General features: G+C 42.7%; 1 protein-coding gene across 1 annotated transcript in view; it reads left to right on the top strand.

Annotated features, from left to right (window-relative positions):
- The window catches only part of LOC122794901 (pleiotropic regulator 1-like), a 319,076-nt gene that overhangs the window by 239,185 nt on the left and 60,204 nt on the right, over positions 1-19,687 (top strand). The window contains exon 5 of the mRNA XM_044063497.1: positions 5,253-5,343. Within this exon, the coding sequence (XP_043919432.1) occupies positions 5,253-5,343 (91 nt within the window). The remainder of the gene's footprint in view (positions 1-5,252; positions 5,344-19,687) is intronic.

Here is a 19,687-nt window from a genome sequence, read left to right as displayed (position 1 = left end):
TGGTACCCATTACTGAGGAATCTGGTAAGAAAGCCTCCATGGCCTTTACCTTTGATTCCACACCTTTTGTCTCAGAGGGACGGTCATCTACTCAATGTCAAGCTTCACTCTCTTCATCTAACAGCCTGGCATATTCTCTTTTGAACCACAGCAGGTCTCAACTTCCTCAACAAGTTTTGAATGTGATTACGGAAGCCAGAAGACCTAGTACACGTAAGGTGTATGCAGAAAAATGGAAGAGATTTTATTTTTTGGAGTGCAGCAAAGGATTTGGATGTTTCTGAGCCTAATTTAAGTGTGGCTCTTCAATATCTTACTGAGCTATTGGACAAAGGTTTGTCTTTCTCTTCCATTAAGATTCATGCTGCAGCAATTTCAGCTCACTATGATTGTGACCCACCATTGTTTTCTCATCCTTTGTTCAAGCAATTTCTTAGAGGGCAAAGAATATAAGACCCCCAGAAGAGCTCCTACTCCTGCTTGGGACCTCAATTTTGTGTTGGAGAAACTTACTCTACAACCTTTTGAGCCTCGCGGCTACTGCTGAGTTGAAATACTTGTCATGGAAGACTGCTTTTTGTTGGCCATTACTTCTGCAAGAAGGGTTTCTGAATTGCAGGCCCTTATGGCGGTGGAGCCTTTTTTGATTTTTCATAAGGATAGGGTATCATTACGTACTAATCCTTCATTTATGCCTAAGGTGGTTTCTAGTGTGGCTTTAAACCAAACTATTCATTTGCCTACTTTTTATGCAGATCCCCAAAATAGGGGAAAAGATTTTGCACACTTTAGATGTACACAGGCAGTTGCTATTATTTAAGCAGGACTAGGGATTTTAGGCAGTCTCAGCAGTTGTTTGTTTCTTTTGCTTTGAGTTCTCAGGGCAAGCCTGTGTCAAAACAAACTATTTCTCAGTGGATTGGGTTTTGCATTGCATTCTGTTACTCCCATCATGGCAAAGAGATTCCAGCTGGGATTAGGCCTCATTCCACTAGGGCTACTGCCACTTCAACAGCATTTCTAAGGGGTGGCAACTAAGATATTTTGGAGGCAGCTACTTGGAGTTCAGTGCATACTTTCTCCAAGCATTACCACCTTCCTCTCTATTCTAAGTCCAGGGCTGGTTTTGCCACTGCTGTGTTGCAGGGCATTTTGGCAGCTCCTGCTTCATTATAGCTTAGCCATCCTCCCTTACCTCTGCTTTGGGATTCTACCCAAGTGTTAGGACTGCAGCAATGTGAGATGAAGAACATAGTACAGTTTTGTACCTACCATAAATGTAGATGTTCAAGATCCACATTGCTGCAGTCCAATCCCTCCCTCCTTCCCTCTGTGTTTAGGGGTGGTTGTGTGGGTGAGGTTCTATTTTTGTACATTTGTATATATTGTACATATTTTAGGCACAGGAGTGTTTTGGTGTTTTTTGGTTTTGGCCTTATCTTTTTAGGGTCTTCTGACATCTGGGGCAAGAAAAGACTGAGGATATGACGTCGGTCATGCGCATTTGTACCCTGACGTTCTGATGTCAGTCAAATGCGCCTTGACCGACGACAGCCTTATACTTTGGTATTCGGGCCGACTGGGACAGCGGACTACCCAAGTGTTAGGACTGCAGCAATGTGGATCTTCGAACATCTACATTTATGGTAGGTACAAAACTGTACTTTTTATCCTCCTCCCCTAGTTGGCTATGGTATTCTACCCAGTTGTTATGACTGCAGATGCATCCATGAAGGACATAGTACAGTTTTGTACCTACCATAAATGTAGATGTCCGAACTGGATAGCATCTGCAGTCAGGATTACCCTCCCTCCTTCCCTCTGTGGTACTCCTAGGGTATTTTACCCTCCTAATAGCTAGCTGGTGGGGAGTCTTTTATGGTGTATTTGTTTGTATATATGTACATACATGCTTATTTTTGTGTTTACCTCTATCTTTTTGGAAACATTGGCATCTATCCAAATTTTAACCTCCAGGAGGGCTACTGGCATCTGGGGCAAGAAACACTGAGAAAATGGCGCCGGATGCCTTTATACCGAGGACCAACAGAGATGACGCCGGGTGAGGTGCGACATCAGCCGGACCCGGACTTTGGAATCCGGCCGACTGAAGGGCTGCCTGACGACAGGACAACCCAGTTGTTATGACTGCAGATGCTATCCAGTTCGGACATCTACATTTATGGTAGGTACAAAACTGTACTTTTCCTGTTGTGGGGGTGCCTGACATCTGGGGCAAGAAAAACTGATGTAATGGCGTCTGCTGCATGTTTTATACCCCTGACGACCTGACGTCATGGAAGAAGCGACAGCATCCGATGCAGAAATCCAAAGACTCTGGTATTCAGACTGGCTGAGGGCTACCTACAGGCAGATAACCCAAATGTGATGACTGTAACAGTGAACACACTCAAACATCTACATTTATGGTAAGTTTACACAACTGTATTCTCCTATTTCATAGATAGCATAGCTGTTCTGACTGAATAATTTCCTGCTGTTGCCTGAACCTGTTCTTCACTCTCTTCTGCTAGCATCTTCAACTTTTCTTTGCATTTTGTTTCCACTTCTTACCCAAAGCAACTACTGAGCAAATCAAACCTTGCTCTTCCTTAGACAATCTTCCCACTGAATTTCCCAAGCTAGCTGCCAACTCCATTGCTTACCCAATTTTCATAATAGTAAATAGGGCCATAGAAGAAAGTTACTTCCCTTTGAGAAAAAAAAATCTTTATAATCCATCTCCATAAGGATGGGAACTTTGCTGAAATATCCAACTTCAGACCAGTTGCCACACTCTCCCCCTTTCAAAAATTCTAGGAAAATGTATGCATAAACAATTAATGCAAATCTTACAAAAAAAAACTCTTTTTAACTAATGTACAGCATGGGTTTGGACCTACCATTGTACAAATAACTATCGGTAAAGCCAGTGATAAAGGTCAGTTTGTCTCTTCTCTTTTCCTTAATTTGTCAAAAGCTTTCAGCACAGTTTTTCATAGTTACCTTTTGCTGCAATTATCTCCTTTAGGTTCTTCTCACTCTACCCTTCAGTGGTTCCCTAGTTTTTTGTCTGATAGATATCAAGTCTGTCAACTGGCTGCTCTTTCTTCGGACCTACCTGTTTGCACCATAGTTCCTCAAACCTCTGTCCTTGGCCCCTTCCTTTTCAATATCTTTATTAATAATCTTCATACATCTCCTAAACGGGCTACTGTTATACAGGATGTAGATGACACCACTCTCATCTGCTGCTCTAACAGTCTTACCCATCTGCAAACTATAACACAAGATCTCTTTAATTCCATGGAGAGCTGGCTTCAGAATAGTCAATTCTTACTTAATTCCCCCCAAAACTAATATTCTTTCTAAAACTGCATACCTGTGAAAAACCATAGCTTTAAAATCTCATCTCTAAACAGTACCGAAACTGAAGTTGTCTCTCATAACAAACTAGCTAGTGTGATAATAGAGGACACCCTTAAGTTTGAACTTCCCATCACTAATAATATAAATAAACAGTGATGATGTATGGGGCTAGGAAATTCCTTACTAATCCCAATTAAGTAACTCTAGCTACTACATGTCTCCTACCTATCCTTCTGTAGGGTTCCCTACCTATCCTTCTGTAGGGTTCCTTAGTTCTGACTAATATTTAGGCCTCCCTTAAATCTAAGCATGAACAGTGTTATAATACAGTGCAGGATTTGCCGCTAATAAACCTCATGACGCCCATCATTGCTCTTTTCTAACCGTATTGAACTTCCCCACTATCTGTCTTACACTCGTTTGCTCTCAATTCACAAAATAATTTATAATCCCTCCTCTTGCCCTGCTATATCAGCTCCATTCTTTATTGACGTCTTCTAAACCATGATCTGTGGTCTTCAACAAACGACTCCTAGCCGTCTATAAACCTCAAACTCCATTTGTTCTCTATCTGTACTATAGCTGTTTAGTTGAAACCAAGAACAGTATCCTTAGATCTGTTGGGTCGTTATCCAACCTCGGTGTTTTAAGCCTCTGTTAAAGGCATTTCTCTAATTCTTGTTTCTGTTCTTGCTCCTCACCATCCTGAATTTCCATGAAACTTGCTCTGCCCATGTCCAACTCCCTTCTCTGCTTTTAAGTTCTCTTTCATTATATACTCCTGTTAGTGAAGTGTATCCTTTTCCTGGAACAATCTCAATAATAATAATTTTCCTTAGCATTTTTATAATATTATACAGCACTTATTCAGTTTCGGTTTTGGCAGTGTAACATTGTATCATATATAATATTTTATGATTATGTATTTGTGGAGCTTTCCTATCTGGGCCTCCTCTGAAAATGTGCACTTGTGCCCATTCGGACTTTCCTGGTAAACAAATGTCAATAAATAGAGTGAAAGAAAGTATGTATAGCCCGGATTGAGAAAATACCATTTTCCCACTGTCATGTAACCTCCGAGTTGGCATACATAGAGTAGTGGTGTGTGAGGGGTGCAGGACTGCTTTTCCCCTGTACAAAAAATATATATATATATATATATGCTTTAGGTTGTATTGTGTTAGTTTGTGTGCATGGAGTGTCGTGTATATTTTAATGATTTGCAGTGTGTGTGTATATGTGTGTGTGTGTGTGTGCACGTTATCAGATTGGATTGCAGAGATTGTTTTTGTTTGAATGACTTTTGAGTGTGGAGTATTTGCAGTGAAGCATGGCATTGTGCAATGTGATGGGCTTGATATAATTTTTCATTCTGATTTCTCATGATTGTTTTGCAGTTTAATTATTCAATATCTGCAAACAGACATATGTGTGTGTGTGTGTGTGTGTGTGTGTGTGTGTGTGTGTGTGTGTGTGTGTGTGTGTGTGTGTGTGTGTGTGTGTGTGTAACATGAGAGTGGTTAAAATATTTAAAACTCCCAAGCGTCTGCATGTATTTTATGGATGCACATTGGTGATAGGTGTGCCGGATCCACAGTCCCTGGAGTTGGGAAACCTGCACCTTCCAGGGTATTGTGTGATTTATGAATTACTAACATATAATTAGCAAGGGGTGTGGGAATGCAGGGGGGGGGGCTTGCCTCACTGCAAAAAATTTTTGTTTTTTGTTTATATTAATTTGCATGGTGTGGTGGTATTCCTTGGCACATGAGTAGTGACTTGTCAATATGTGTATAACACATGCAGGCATATGTATAAAATGTCTTCCTTCATTAGCTGTTATTCTGTTTCAGCTGTTTAATTTTCTCCCTTTCATGTTTCAGGTGTGCAGCTAAGTGATGACACTCAACTGCAGAAGATGCCAAGTGAAGAAGGAGCTCAGTCTATGGCTCTAGCCATTTCTGCCCAAGCCAGGTAGGTGTAATTGCTATGTTATGTATTAAATTCAGATGGGATTCAAAAGGAACTGCTCTTTTAGCTGCATGGGTAATCTAGGGTGGAAGTATTCCAGCTGAAGTATAGATACGTATTTAGAAAAATATAAATTAATGCTCATTAAACCTCAGGTAATAGTTATGCTAGAATGTCTTTTTTTCACATCTGTGGTAAGCTTGCTTCAGTGATTTCAAAGTCTTTTGCACCAGTGTTTATTCCTATATGAGGAAATACTGATACAGTTATAATCACCCATATTTTAAGTTCAGAATTAATGTCTTAAGTTCATGTTTCTAGAGATGGTGCTGTCATGCACTGAGAATATTGCAATGCACAATGAGTTAAATGCTCCATAATGCATGCACAGACATTGCAAAACTTTGTTGAATTTATGTCACTGATTTTCTGTGGCTAGCCAGTATTACAGCAGTGAGCATTAAAAAGTAAAAATTGTAAATGTGAACTACAAGTAAGTGTGTGACACTGTTGAGATCTTAAAGGAAACTGCCAGTCAGAAACTGGGAAAGTATGTTTCATAATATCTTAATTTTATATGTACTGCAAATGCACCATAGGTTCATAGGTGATTACTGGGCAATTGAACCGAAGGTCTTTATAAGCCTAGCCGTGTTGTACCCAGTATAATTCTAGTGAAACCCAATATAAAGGATCTTGCCTGAACTCGAAATCTAAGTAACAGCTGCCCATATCTAGGAGGGTCATAGGTGAAATCCCTGGCAGGAATTTATGGTTTCCCATCTAGTCATCCAGACTGTGCTTAAATAGGGTCATAGAACAACTTCGCAATATGGTATGGAAGCTGCTCTACCTCTGAGCGCAAATCCCTCCAGAGAGTGGTGAAGACAGCCGAGAGGATCATTAAGACCACCTTACCACCTATCCACGACTTGTACTTACCAGATGTCTCAACAGGTCCAGAGGAATAATTAAAGACTGCATTCACCCTGCTTACAGACTGTTCCTGCATCTATCACCTGGAAAGCACTTCCGATCCATACATTACATAACTACGAGATTCAGGAACAGCTTCTTCCCTAATGTCATCAGGCTGCTGAACTCTAATAACCACTACACTCCATGATATCTAACTGGGTCAGTAGGAACTGTTACAATTTGTGCAAGAACCTGGTTACCAGTCTCGCTTATATTTAGTGCAATATTCACCATGACTGTAACTTATAGGCCATCTAGGGCAGTAGCAATGTAGTAAAATATCTCTTCTTTCAGTGCAGTACATGCATATCCATAAATTAACCATAGTGCAATATTCTAAGGTCCATAGTGCAGTACTCTAATGTTCACAGTGCAATACTCAATGTCTCTGTCTGTGCAAGCATCAATGCAATGTCTTAACCAAGTATACCTGTGCAATACAAAAGTCTCATGCAAGTAGGTGTTCAGTTCAAAAAGTGTTAAAATGTGTTTCTAATGATGTGCAATATTAGTCTGTCTACCTGTATGTCTGTGATGTAATAGCAAGGTGTTACATGTATAAATGTCTGTGAAAACAGTCTGTGTTGTCTGCACATTGAGTCTGGAAATACAGAATTTCATTCTGTTTTTGCACTTGTGTGATTTCTGAATGACAATAAAGTTTACTTTGACTTTGAAAAGGTCTTTGTTTGATGTGAATTGGTAGCCTATTCCAGAGGAGTGGCAGCTTGTAAGGGCCATGTCTCTCTCTCCAACAGGTCCTTTTTATGTTGCACGCCAAGTTAAGGTCCCTGGAGTGGGTGACCCTTGTTCCATTTGACTTGCAGATGTGCAACATTTACTTTAGGTTTTGATCAGAGACTGCTCTGTAGGCCAGGCAGAAGTCACCCCTAAGTAGTCTATACACTACTTAACACAAGTACAGCGACTTCAGTCTGTCAATGTATAACATGCTGGAGACCCTGAATTTTCTTGGATAGAAATCTCTGAGGTCACTCACGTTGCTGCAGGTGCCTGGTAAGTTACATACCAAAGGGAGCATTATACTCCGTTACTGGCCTGATGAGGGTCGACTACAGGGGTATTATGACTTTCTTCACTCTTGAGGCCATGCCTGTGCTAATGAGGTGTGCAACGTAGAATGCTTTTCTTACTACAGTAAACACATGATGGTCAAAGTTTAGGATGCAGTCAACTTGCATTCCCAAGTCTGTCACTACTGAGTTGTTACTTAGGGTATTATTATTTATATAATGGTCAGCAGCAGTACCATTTTCACTGAAGGGGTTGATAATGCATTTTTTTAGCACTGAGTTTTGAGTCCATGGCTTTGGCACCAGTCACTGATTTGTGTAAGTCCCTCTTGAAGTATATTGACATTGTTTGTGGATTCACTGATTACACCTAATTTGCAGTTGTCAGCAAACTTAGCCACATTTTGGCTTGAACTTCTGAAAAGTATATTCCAAACAATACGGGGACCAGCAATGACCCTTGTGGAACCCCACTGGTGACAGTTCTGCTGGTTGAGGTAAAGTCCCCAACTTTGAGTGTGATCTGTCGGTGATCCAGTTAGCAACCCACCTAATGATATAAGGGGTGGTATTCAACTGGGAGAGTTTACCAATGATGCCTGAATATGGGATTGTGTCAAAGGCCTTGGCTAAGTCTAAGTAGGCTGTATGCACAGATTTGCCTTTGTCTATGGCTGTGGTGACTCTCTTGAAGAAGTCCATCAGGTTTAATGGGCATGACCTGCCTTTGACAAAACCAAATTGTATTGGATAAAGAGTTTGGAGATCACTTGTATCTTTATTTTTAAGGCCCATGATTCATTCCATGGCCTTACAGATAAGGCTGGTTAAGCTCATGGGTGTGTAGTTCCCAGGGTCTGTTACTGTACCCCCTTTATGAAGGTGGGATGACGCTTGCTGTTTTCCATTCAGCAGAGACAAAACCAGTACTCAGGTTGTGGTTGAAGAGAGTGCCTAAATGGAGTTGCTAACTTGTGTTTTAGATAATTTAAAATGCAACCTGGGATGCCATCTGGTCCCATAGAAGCTGTGTTGTTAGCCTTTGATAGAGCATTAATGATCTGCTGTTTGGAGATGCAAGGTGGGGGAGATGTAGAAGGGGATGTTTTGTTGACTGTTTGAGTGGACGGGGAGGGGTGGAATTTTCACTAAACCTGTCTGATAATAGGTTAGCCATTTTCCCAAGATCAGTGTGTGTGTGTGTGTGTGTGTGTGTGTGTGTGTGATGCCATCCACAGCTAGTTCAGCACATGTCTGGGTGTTACCCAGAGGCATTGTAAATGTTTCTTATTTTAATTTGTTATATCCCAGGGAGGTTATCATGGAAACTGCCATGCTAACATGATTTGCATTCTCTATGTCCTTTCCCCAGAATGGAATTTGGAGCCCAATAACTTGGCATGACATAGGCATCATAACTGTGGGTTTTTTTCGTTCTGTTTAGTTAGTTATGGAGCAATGAATTGTTGGCTTTTTAGATGGCATATGAAAGTTGATTCAATGCTTCATTTTAACTAATTACTCTGATCTTTGCTTACTGTAAACTTGTAGTGCCCTTACATGATCCATTTGCATTTTCTTAAGTGTTCAAATCTGTAGTCGTTAAACTTCTGATGCATCATCTCCTTCACCCATTTCTTGGTTTGAAAACTGTCGGCTCTGTTCATTTATTCACACTTGATAATTTCCCCTTTAATGAGCTAGTGAGGCTTGCCAGAATAAAAGCACTTCAGTAGCCAAATATGAAATTTACTAGTTTAGTTATATAGTGTTGCAGTGTAATTATTCCCTGTTATTCATATTAAGATTTCTTCAACAACTCTCTCTGTTGTAAAAAGAATTTCACCTTAGCTTTTTGCAGCACTTAACCAACATCATTAGGACAGTCTCAAGATATAAAATTATGGGTTGTGATTGACAGTTAAAAGTACAGAATCTGTGCTGTGTAGCATGTGTCATTCAGGTACACTAAACAAATGTAGGATGTGAAGTTGTCCTAGCACGCCTTCATTCTGTACTTGTGGGTTCGGAATTAAGTATGGTAATTATTTGGAGCACATGACCTTGTTGTATTTAAACAGTGTAATAGCCAAAGTTTTTTATCTGAAGAAGTTTGAGTTACTATACCAAACGAAAAGTGCTTCATGTTCATTGTTTTTTAACAAATAAATCTGTGGACCGAAAACTGAGGACGGTTTCTTCAGTTGTTGCTGCTGTTCTTTGTAATTTAGAGAGTGACTCAGTCCCTTTTCAGTTAGAGGTCACCATTTTCCTGTGTGCTAAAAGGTTTTTGGTGATGTTCTTCATGATGTTCATAGTGTTTCACTGTTGCAGTCATTACACTTGGGTTATCCTGCTGGCAGGTGACCCACAGTCAGCCCGAGTTCCAAAGTCTTGGTCCGGCGTCGGTTGCTGCTGCCTCTTCCCTGATGTCAGTGCGCCAGGGGTATAAAAGTTGCAACCAACGCCATATTCTTCAGTCTTTCTTGCCACGTAGTGCCCGAAGCAAAAGCAGTTTGGAAGTGCCGGTCGGCCGACTCCTGAGATTTTCAAAATTGAGTTTCAGAACCGAAGTCTTCAATAAAGCTAAGTACCCCGTTGGGGAAACTTTTTCTTGCTCCAGACCGATGTCAGTAAAATTTAATAATTGTATTTCCTGTGGGAAGCAAATACCTCATAAGGACTTTCACTATTCCTTGCCTAGGCCCCTGACCACGACATTACTAGTTGTCCGTTTTGTGCTAGATTCAATAAACGCACTATTAAACGTCGGTTTGATTTTGCTTTACATTATTTTGGCCGAAGGTTTAATTACATAATGCCGTCGGAACAACAGACGACCGGAATTTATAAAAAACGCAAAGGCAAAGAAAAGGATAGGCATCTGAGGTCCAAAACTAATGACAAAGCCTCTTCTAGGCCAGTCGCCGGTTCTCAGTAAGGTGCTTTTGCAGCCCCTGACACCCGCTACCTCAGAGCCACAGGCCGTAACCGACAGCCACATGGAGACACCGAGGCCTGTGGAAACTCAAGGTATTGGGCCTACGGAAACTATACCCTCAGATGGGTCCGGAGCCGCTGAGCAGGCATCGGCTTCTGAGGGTGTTTTCCGACTTTCACAGCTTACAATTAAGCCCACTACAGCAGCAAATGTAAAGTCAAAAACACCATTAAAGACAAGGAAACAAGTACAGCATTCTCCAAAACACATCCATGCCAAAGAAACAGATGCTTAAAATGGCCGAAGACCTAATTACTTTAATCAGGGGTTCCCATCCCCCTCCTGACAAAAGGCCTAGGCAAGACACTAACTATGATGCCTCTGACCAGGTTTCCATTTCCTCTGATTCCTCTTCTGATCAGGGATATTCTCTCCCTCCCTATGAGGACTTGGTTGCAGAAGAGTCCATACCTTCAGCCTGAGGATTATTCTTTTGGGAAACCCTGCACACTATGAGGGAGCATTTCCATTGGGAGAGCCAGGATTATTCAGAATCCAAGAAAAGGCTCAGAGACTTCCTTTTATTGCTTCAGCACAGGCCCCTGGCTATCCCCCCTGTGCTTGATATTGTTGATGTTTTTTTCAGAATCCAGTCTGTCTCCTGATTCTTTACCCCCTGCACCAGTCAAGCCAGACAGATACTACAGGGTCTCCGACTCTCATAAATTTCTTTACAAAAACCCCGCTGCAGACCCAGAAACAATTTCTCAGGGTCCTAAAGGGGTTAAGGCTTCCACTGCTAAAAATCCTGTCCCCTCGGATAGGGATTCCAGAGCTCTGGACAGATGGGGGAAAAAAGTTTACACTTCTGCTACCTTAGCTGTAAGAGCTTTTAAACTGCCAGTTTCACATGCTTAAATATCAACAGTACCTCATGTCCTTGCTAAAACAGAAAATGGTTTCAAATACAGAAAGTCCTGACAGCAAGGAAATGCAGTTGAACAAGTGGGAAAGCATACTCTGCAATGTGGTTTTGATTCATTAGAGGCTTCTTGTAGAGCTGCAGTTACAGGCTCTGTTATTCAAAGGCATGCTTGGTTGAAAGAACAAAGTTTACCTGACCATGTTAAAGTAAAATTATTGGATGCTCCATTACAGCATGATACTTTGTTTGGTGTTAAGGCAGAAGAGGTGTTAAAGAAAATGGAGGATAAAGCAAAGTCAATGCAGACAGTGAAAGATTTCTTACAGGTTCAACCACCTAGATTTAGCAGAAACTGGCCTTCAAAAAATTGGTCCTTTCCAGTGTCGGACAGGCCACAAAGAGGCAGATGCAGGCGCCCAAGAGGCAGATCTCAGCCCCAAGGCTTCTACAGACCTAAACAATGGGGTGCTTCAGCCCCCAAAGGAGGGAAGACAAATCACAACCTTATAGGAAACAGTCCCAATGACTTCCCTCTACCAATGGCAAGCACTTACCTTTTGACAGCTCCCCTAGGGGGAAATCTAGCACTTTTCTCAAAAAATTGGCACATGATCACCCAGGACCAATGGGTGCTGAATACTGTTTCTCAGGGTTACAGGTTCCACTTTCACATGCTTCCAAAGCCAAAAGGTATGCCAGACCTGCCACAAAATCAATGGGCAGAAGCACAAAAACAGATTGCTGCTCTTATGGACATGGGAGCTATTCAAAAAGTTCCACAGCAAGAACAGGGACAAGGATTTTACTCAAGACTTTTCTTAGTACCCAGAAAGGACAAAGCCTGGAGACCAATACTGGACCTGTCAATCCTAAATACTTTCCTGGATGTTCCAAAATTCAAAATGTTAACACTACAGCAGCTTCTGCCCATGCTGGGCAAGAAGGCTTGGCTAGTTACTTTGGACCTCAAGGAGGCATACCTGCATGTCCCAATCAGACAATCTTGCAGAAGATACCTCAGATTCATAGCAGGCTCAATGCATTACCAATTGTCTGCACTGCCCTTTGGCTTATCTAATGCACCCAGGGTCTTCACAAAATGCCTGGCACCAGTAATTGCATTTTGCAGACAAAAAGGAATTAAAATATATCCCTACTTGGACGACTGTCTTGTTCAAGCAGAGAGCAAGGACATTCTTCTACAGCATCTGGCGTTAGTAAAAAGATTGCTAATTTGCCCAGGGTACACAGTAAATGAAAAGAAATCAAAGCTAGTGCCCTCTCAAGAGATAATATTCCTGGGTGCAAGCTTAAGTACAACTGCCCAGATGGCTTATCTCACGCCAGACAAAACAAAGGTAACTGACTCGTTACTTTCAAATGATGGCAACAAAAACCCAGCTCCCTGCAAGAAAAATTCTGCAGGCCCTGGGCTTCATGGCATCCTGCATTCTACTAATTCCATATGCAAAACTGCATATGAGGAAACTACAGTGGTATTTAAAAAGTGCTTGGACTCTGCAATGTCACAGCCTGGAGACAATCATAGCTTTAATTCCCTGCCTACAACAGGAGTTTCGATGGTGGTCCCAGGCCTGTCACCACAACAAGGGACAGCCTTTCACCTTACCCACAGCCAGGCAGACAATAACAACGGATGCATCGGATTATGCCTGGGGGGCACATATGGCAGGAAAATGTATTCAGGGCACGTGGCCCAAGGAACAAATGCATCTTCACATCAATCAAAAAGAGATGCTAGCTGTACAGAATGTCCTGACAGCTTTCAAGGACCTAATACATCCAGGACAACTATTATTAAAGACAGACAATACCACAGTTATGTGGTACATAAACAAGCAAGGGGGCACACATTCCTACCCCCTATGCAGACAAGCCATGACTTTGTGGAACACAGCACTGACCTATCAAGTACATCTGCAGGCACAATTCCTGCCAGGAACAAAAAATACACTGGCAGACGAACTAAGCAGAAATCTCATGGATCCTCATGAATGGAAGCTAAATCCACAAGTGTTCAGCATGATAACGAGGAAATGGGGATGCCCAGACATGGATCTTTTTGCCTCCCCTCACAATTACCAAATACAGAAATTTTGCACAAGAACTTATCACTCTCAAGCATGGAAAGTGGATGCTGTATCCTTCAGCTGGAAAGGCCTAACAGTCTATGCCTTCCCTCCGATGCCTGTTCTTACCAAGATACTACTAAAAGTCAGACAAAGGCCAAAAATTATCCTGATTGCTCCAGACTGGCCACGCCAGCACTGGTACCCAATCCTAAAGAGTTTGTCTCAAGGCCCAGCTTGGCTTCTACCTCAAATTCCTCATCTTCTGACACAACAAAACAATCAGATTCTGCACAGTCAACTCAGAACCTTAAACCTGGCAGCATGGCAGATAATTTAGCCACTCGGACTGCATCTCTCTCTAAAGCTGTTATAAGTTCATAGGTTCATACTAGGCTATCTGCCCTAGGGCATTTAAAGCCTAGCCAGAGTATGTTTGGCTTTCACCACCCATTTTAAATTAATTTTGCTATGCCCTTTTTCGAGGTTAGTGTATTGTGCCTCTGTCTAACAGTGACACAGAAGTGATACCCGGGGTAAACCTACGATCTCCCATCCACTCATCAAGATTCCTCTTCAAGAGAGTCAATGAGGGACTCTGCCTAACCTGGACTGGGATTTTATTCCAGAGTGAAGGGAGCCTCTGGGTTATGAATCTGTCCCTCCAGCATGTCCTATTTATTTCAGTGCTGAGGTTCAAGTCTCTCGGCGTAGCTCGATGGGATTTGGATTTTTTGAGGTGCAGCATGTCCCTTAATTCCGGGTTGGACATGGATTTATACGTCAGGCACAGGTCGCCTCTGAGCAGGCGGTATGCCACTGAGTAGAGCTGGAGTTTCTTTAACCGGGCAGCATATGGCGTCTGTTTGAGCCCTTTGATCCTCTTGGTGAGGTACTTTTGGGGTCTTTCCAGTTGCTGCAGGTGTTTGGTAAGGTACATCCCAAAAGGGGCATTGTACTCACAGATTCACAGGTTAGTACTAAGCTAACTGCCCTTGCGAGCCATTTTAAGCCTAGCCAATTATCCCTTGTGAGACTCGAACCCTGCACCTTGTGTTTGTAAGGCAAATACCTTAGCCATTAGGCCACCCTCCCATCCCCCATCCCATCCATAGTCGATTATGGGCCTGATGAGGGATGAGTAAAGAGGCACAATGACCTCCCCTAATCTAGATGTGAAACCCTTCATGATTAGGTGGGCTATATAAAATGTTTTTCTAACCACTTTGGCCACGTGGTTTTCAAATGAGAGATTGCCATCAACTTGGGTCCCCAGGTCCCTAATTACTTCTTCTGTACTTAATGGATTACCACCTATGTGGTAATTTGTGGGCACTTTGTTTTTGCCAAAGGGGATGACTATACACTTTTTGGCGTTTAGCTTGAGGCCATGGCTCTGGCACCAGTTGTCTGTTTCTATGAGGCCCTTTTGGAGGATGCTTGTGTCTGCTGGAGAGTCGATTATGGCGCCCAGTTTGCAGTCATCTGCGAACTTGGTCAGCCACAGTCCTTCTGTGTTGGCCTGTACCTCCGAGAAATATATACCGAACAAGAGAGGTCCCAGGACTGAGCCTTGTGGGACACCACTTGTAACTGGTTTGGAGTCTGACATGGCTCCAGCAATTCTAACCATGTGGGTTCTGTCCTTGAGCCAGTTTGCAACCCATCTAGTGACATAGGGGTTTATATTTAAGCTGGTGAGCTTATCTATAATGCCCGAGTGGGGTATTGTATCGAAGGCTTTTGCGAGGTCCAGGTAGGCTGTGTGGACCACCTTCCCTTCGTCAATGGCCTTGGTGACTGTTTCAAAGAAGTCGACCAGGTTTAAGAGGCAGGATCTGCCCTTAACAAAGCCGAACTGGGTAGGATCCAGTGTCTGTAGGTCCCCAATATCTTTATTTATGAGGTCCACGATGATCCTTTCCATAGCTTTGCAGACCAAGCTAGTCAGGCTTATGGGGTGATAGTTTCCAGGGTCCGTTGAGGCACCACCTTTGTGGAGAGGACCACTGTTGCTGTACGCCACTCTTTGGGTACATATCCTGTAGTAAGGCTAAGACTGAACAGTAGTTTTATGTTTAGGTTTAACTCTTCTTGGAGTTCATGTAGGACGCAGCCCGGGACACCATCTGGTCCCATTGATGCTGTGTTTTTTGCTTTGGAGAGGGCGGCTCTTACCTGAGCATCTGAGATGTCAGGGGGGCAGCACTCTGCTGGGATAGATATTTGCCCTTTTGGTGGGGGGGGGGGGAGAAGTTTGCACTGAACCTGTCAGCTAGGATGTTGGCAATGTCTGTGGGTTCGGTGTATTTTTTGTCATTTTGGACTAATTCTGAGCATATCTGGGAATTCCCACACAGGTTCCTAACATAACTAAAGAAAGCCTTGTGATTATCCTTAGTGTCCTGTGCAATTTTTCTCTCGAAGCTGGCCTTAGACGATTTTATGAGTGCCCTTAGTTTTTTGCTAATACTGATCAGAGATGCCTTACCTTTTTGGGATTTTGCTCTATCATGTAGTAGCTTCCTCCTTCTATTGTATAGTTTGTTTATGGCTGGGGTCCACCAGACAGGATGTCTGCCTTTGGAGGATTGGGTCTTGGTTTTATTTGGGATTGCATGATCCATACATTCCTGAAGGTGTTCATAGAATGCATTTATAAAGGATTCTGCGGTCTGGGCCGTATTTTCCACAAGCCCGGGGGCTTTGAAGGATTCCACCTCAGTTTTGAGGAGTGTGAAATTTGCTTTAGAGAAGTTTTTCACTGTGTTTTTTTGGGCAGGGGGTGGGGTCGGGATGTGAATATCCAGTGAGATCAGTTTATGGTCTGATTTTACCAGTGAGGGATACACTTCTGGTCTGGAGCATAGAGTCCCCATGTTGGTGATGATCAGGTCCAGTATGTTTTCCCCTGTTGTGGGAGTGGTAACAAGTTGTTCCATAGCATTTGAGTTTATGAATTCTAGGAACCTTTGGGCTAGGGTGTTGGAGCTAGAGTAATGCTCCCAGTCTATGTTTGGGTAGTTGAAGTTGCCCAATATAATGGTGTTTGGAGAGACCTTCATATTTTCCAGTGTTCTCAGGAAGGCAGAGTGGGGTTCCTGGGTTTGGGAGGGTGGTCTGTAGCAGGCTATAAACTGGAAGGCAGTTTTACCCACTGTTAGTTGCACATGGATAGTCTGTGATGCTTCGTGCTTTGCCACCAACCTGGAGGTGTGGGTATCTTTGATGAATATCGATACTCCCCCTCCTTTTGTGGTTCAGTCCAAGTTTTGGGGCTGAAAAGCATGGTATGAGGTATAACCTGGTAGTGCGGGGGTGCTCTCGGGAGCCCTGAACCAGGTTTCTCTTACTGCACAGATATTGATGTTCTCCATGCTAAGGAGAGTTTCAAGTGTGTGCATCTTGAGGTTTAGACTTCTGACGTTGAGTAGCATTACTCTTAGTTTCTTATCCCTTGCGATACCTATGGAGGTGGGTTTGTCTTTTGAGCCTTGCCTAAAAAAGGCACTATGGGGGTAGCAAGAGCCTTTGCCAATATCCGAAAGCCCAGAGGTGACAGGTGCAAGCCGTCCCTAGCAAAGCATTGTGGCTTGTCGAGCATATCATCCCAGGCTGACAGGTATTGGATCCCCTTTGAATGACACCAGTATTTAAGCCAGTTGTTGAAATTGATCATTTTGTCTTCATATTGTGGCATCATTCTTGGTGAGGGTAAGATGCTACTCAAGGTCAGGGTCATACCGGCCTGGGCTACATGCTCAGAGAGCTCCTCTATGTCTCTTTTCATGTAGTCCAGGGAGGTACGTCTCAGGTCATTCACACCAGCATGGACAATGACTGAGTCATATTTGTACTTGCCTTGGAGTGACCTGAGTGCTTGTGTTATGTGGCGGATCCTAGCGCCCGACAGGCTGCTCACCATGACCTTCTCCTTGTTCAGCCTGGTGAGCGGGACGTCAGTGTGCCTGACAATAGAGTCACCTATTACAAGTGTATCAGGTGTGTTGTTTAGCCTTAAGGGCTGTGACTGTTCGGCACACTGACTTTGTGAGATATGTGTTGCACATGTTTTGTTTTGGGGTAGCGGTTGCTTTGGTGTCTGCTTTGGAGGTCTCTGCTGCTTAGGCAGATCTTTATTTAGAGCCTCCGAGTATGTTTTTGTGTGATTATGTGTTTGGTTTGCTGTCGTGGTAGGTCTATGTGGGACTGGAGTTGTAGTGAGTGTGGTTTCCTTCTCCTCCTGACTGGTTATGCCAGTACTGCGTTGAGAGAGCTTAGCCTCCAGTTTGGCTATATGGTTGCATCTCTCACATGTGTTGGAATTTGTTGGGAGGAGGAGAGGGTTGTATGTGTACATGAGGCAGTTGTAACATTGCCTCAAGATTCCCAGGTTCACCAGCTGGACCGGAGAGGAGATTGACAACTGGCCTTTTTACATGCTAGATTAGTATTGGGAATTCCTTTATAATTGAAAACAAGGGCCAATGGGGAGTGAGGGTGTAGTGCTTTTAATTTTTAGTGCTGACTTATATAATTGCTTTAGTGAGCAAGTGCCAGGTAACTTAAGTGCAATGTGTTACAGGTAACTTAAATGCAAAAACGACAAACAGTAACTTTCTTTCAAGTGGAACAAGGAAATAAGTACAGTAAGCAATGCAGATATCACTAGGGATCCACAGAAGCGCTGAGAAGCCGCGTTTTAGGTGGAATTAGCGTTCCAGGGAAATAACAAGCAAACAAACAACAAGCATACAAACAAAGCTAGATTCAGCAGGCCTGGATCTAGTCTATGCTACAGCAAACAAGGTGTACCAATTTCAGTAAGAAACAGTTCAAATATGCAGGCACTATAAACCTTTAACCAGAAATTCCCAGCTCAGAAGGGCAGAGTCCAGCCTCTCCTCCCACAAGAGTGCAGACCACGAACCTTCTTAATGTAAAATAACTGGCCTGAAGCCCAAGTGCATAAACCAGAACTAATACACTTTAGGAATAACAGACACTGAGCTCTCAGTCAGCAGTTCCCAACTTAGAAGAATGAAAGCTAAATGTCCTGCTACCATAGTGCATGCCACAAACCTTCCTAATGTAAAACAACTGGTCTGAAGCCCAAGTGCTTAATCCAAAAGACTTAGAATGATAGCTACACTTTAATCAAGTTACTACCAAGCAGTAATAAATACAATTGAATACTTTAAAGAATGCCTGGATTAGTGCTCAAGTTATACAAACAAAGCTAGATTCAGCAGGCCTGGATCTAGTCTATGCTACAGCAAACAAGGTGTACCAATTTCAGTAAGAAGTAGTTCAGATATGCATGCACTATAAGCCTTCAACCAGAAATTCCCAGCTCAGAAGGGCAGAGTCCAGCCTCTCCTCCCACAAGAGTGCAGACCACGAACCCTCTTAATGTAAAATAACTGGCCTGAAAGCCCAAGTGCTTAAACCGGAATTAATACACTTTTAGAATAACAGACACTGAGCCCTCAATCAGCAGTTTCCAACTTAGAAGGATGTAAGCTACCTGTTCTGCCACTACAGTGCAGACCACAAACCCTCTCAGTGTAAAACAACTGGTCTGAAGCCCAAGTGTTGAAACTAAAAGGCTTAGAATGAGTTACACCAAGCAGTAATAAATACAATTGAGTACTTTTAAGATGACGCAAAAGCAAAATAAAGTAGGAAGAAACACAAGTACAGTAAAAGCAGATGAATTTTTTTTTTTTTTCAGAAAAGTAGCAAAAGCAGTAGTAAATACAATTTTCATGCAGTGCAAGCTGGCACACTTGAATATGTAGCAATATTAGTCCACACACAGTTTGAAAAAATGTAATTAAATTAAAAAGGACTAAAAGCAAGTGCAGAAAGGGTTAATTAGGTAGAATGCGGTAAAGAGATGGGCCTGGAGGAGTGTCTTAGATCAAATCTACAGTGGGGCGGGCACTGCAAAAGCCACCAAATTTAAACTACAACCAAGAACTGGGAGGGGGGGGGTGGGGAAAAACAGTTTCAACAGATGTGAGGAATGTGCAGATATCTAAGCAAACAATTTAGCTCTATAATACAGAAAAGTATACTCAGCTCTATATATTTGCAGATAGTTCTGTAAGGCTGTCTATCAAACTAAGGTTCCAATTTGAATGCAGAATGTGGATGTCATTTTAGAAGCCAGGAGGCCCAGCACTAGGAAATCTCATGCAGAAAAATGGAAGTGATTCTGTGCTTGGAACCAGGCACAAGGCTCGACCCACTTGTTCCTAATATACCTCAGATTTTACAATACCTAACTGAGATGCTGGACAAAAGCTCATCTTTCTCATTTATTAAAATCCATGCCTCTGCCATTTCAGCTCATTACAATACGGAACCTCCTATT

The sequence above is a fragment of the Protopterus annectens genome, chromosome 2.part1, assembly GCF_019279795.1.
Source record: "Protopterus annectens isolate FY-2018-M chromosome 2.part1, PAN1.0, whole genome shotgun sequence".
Lineage (NCBI taxonomy): Eukaryota > Metazoa > Chordata > Ceratodontiformes > Protopteridae > Protopterus > Protopterus annectens.
Note: the sequence above shows the minus strand (reverse complement) of the source record. Positions and strands in the feature narration are given on the sequence as shown.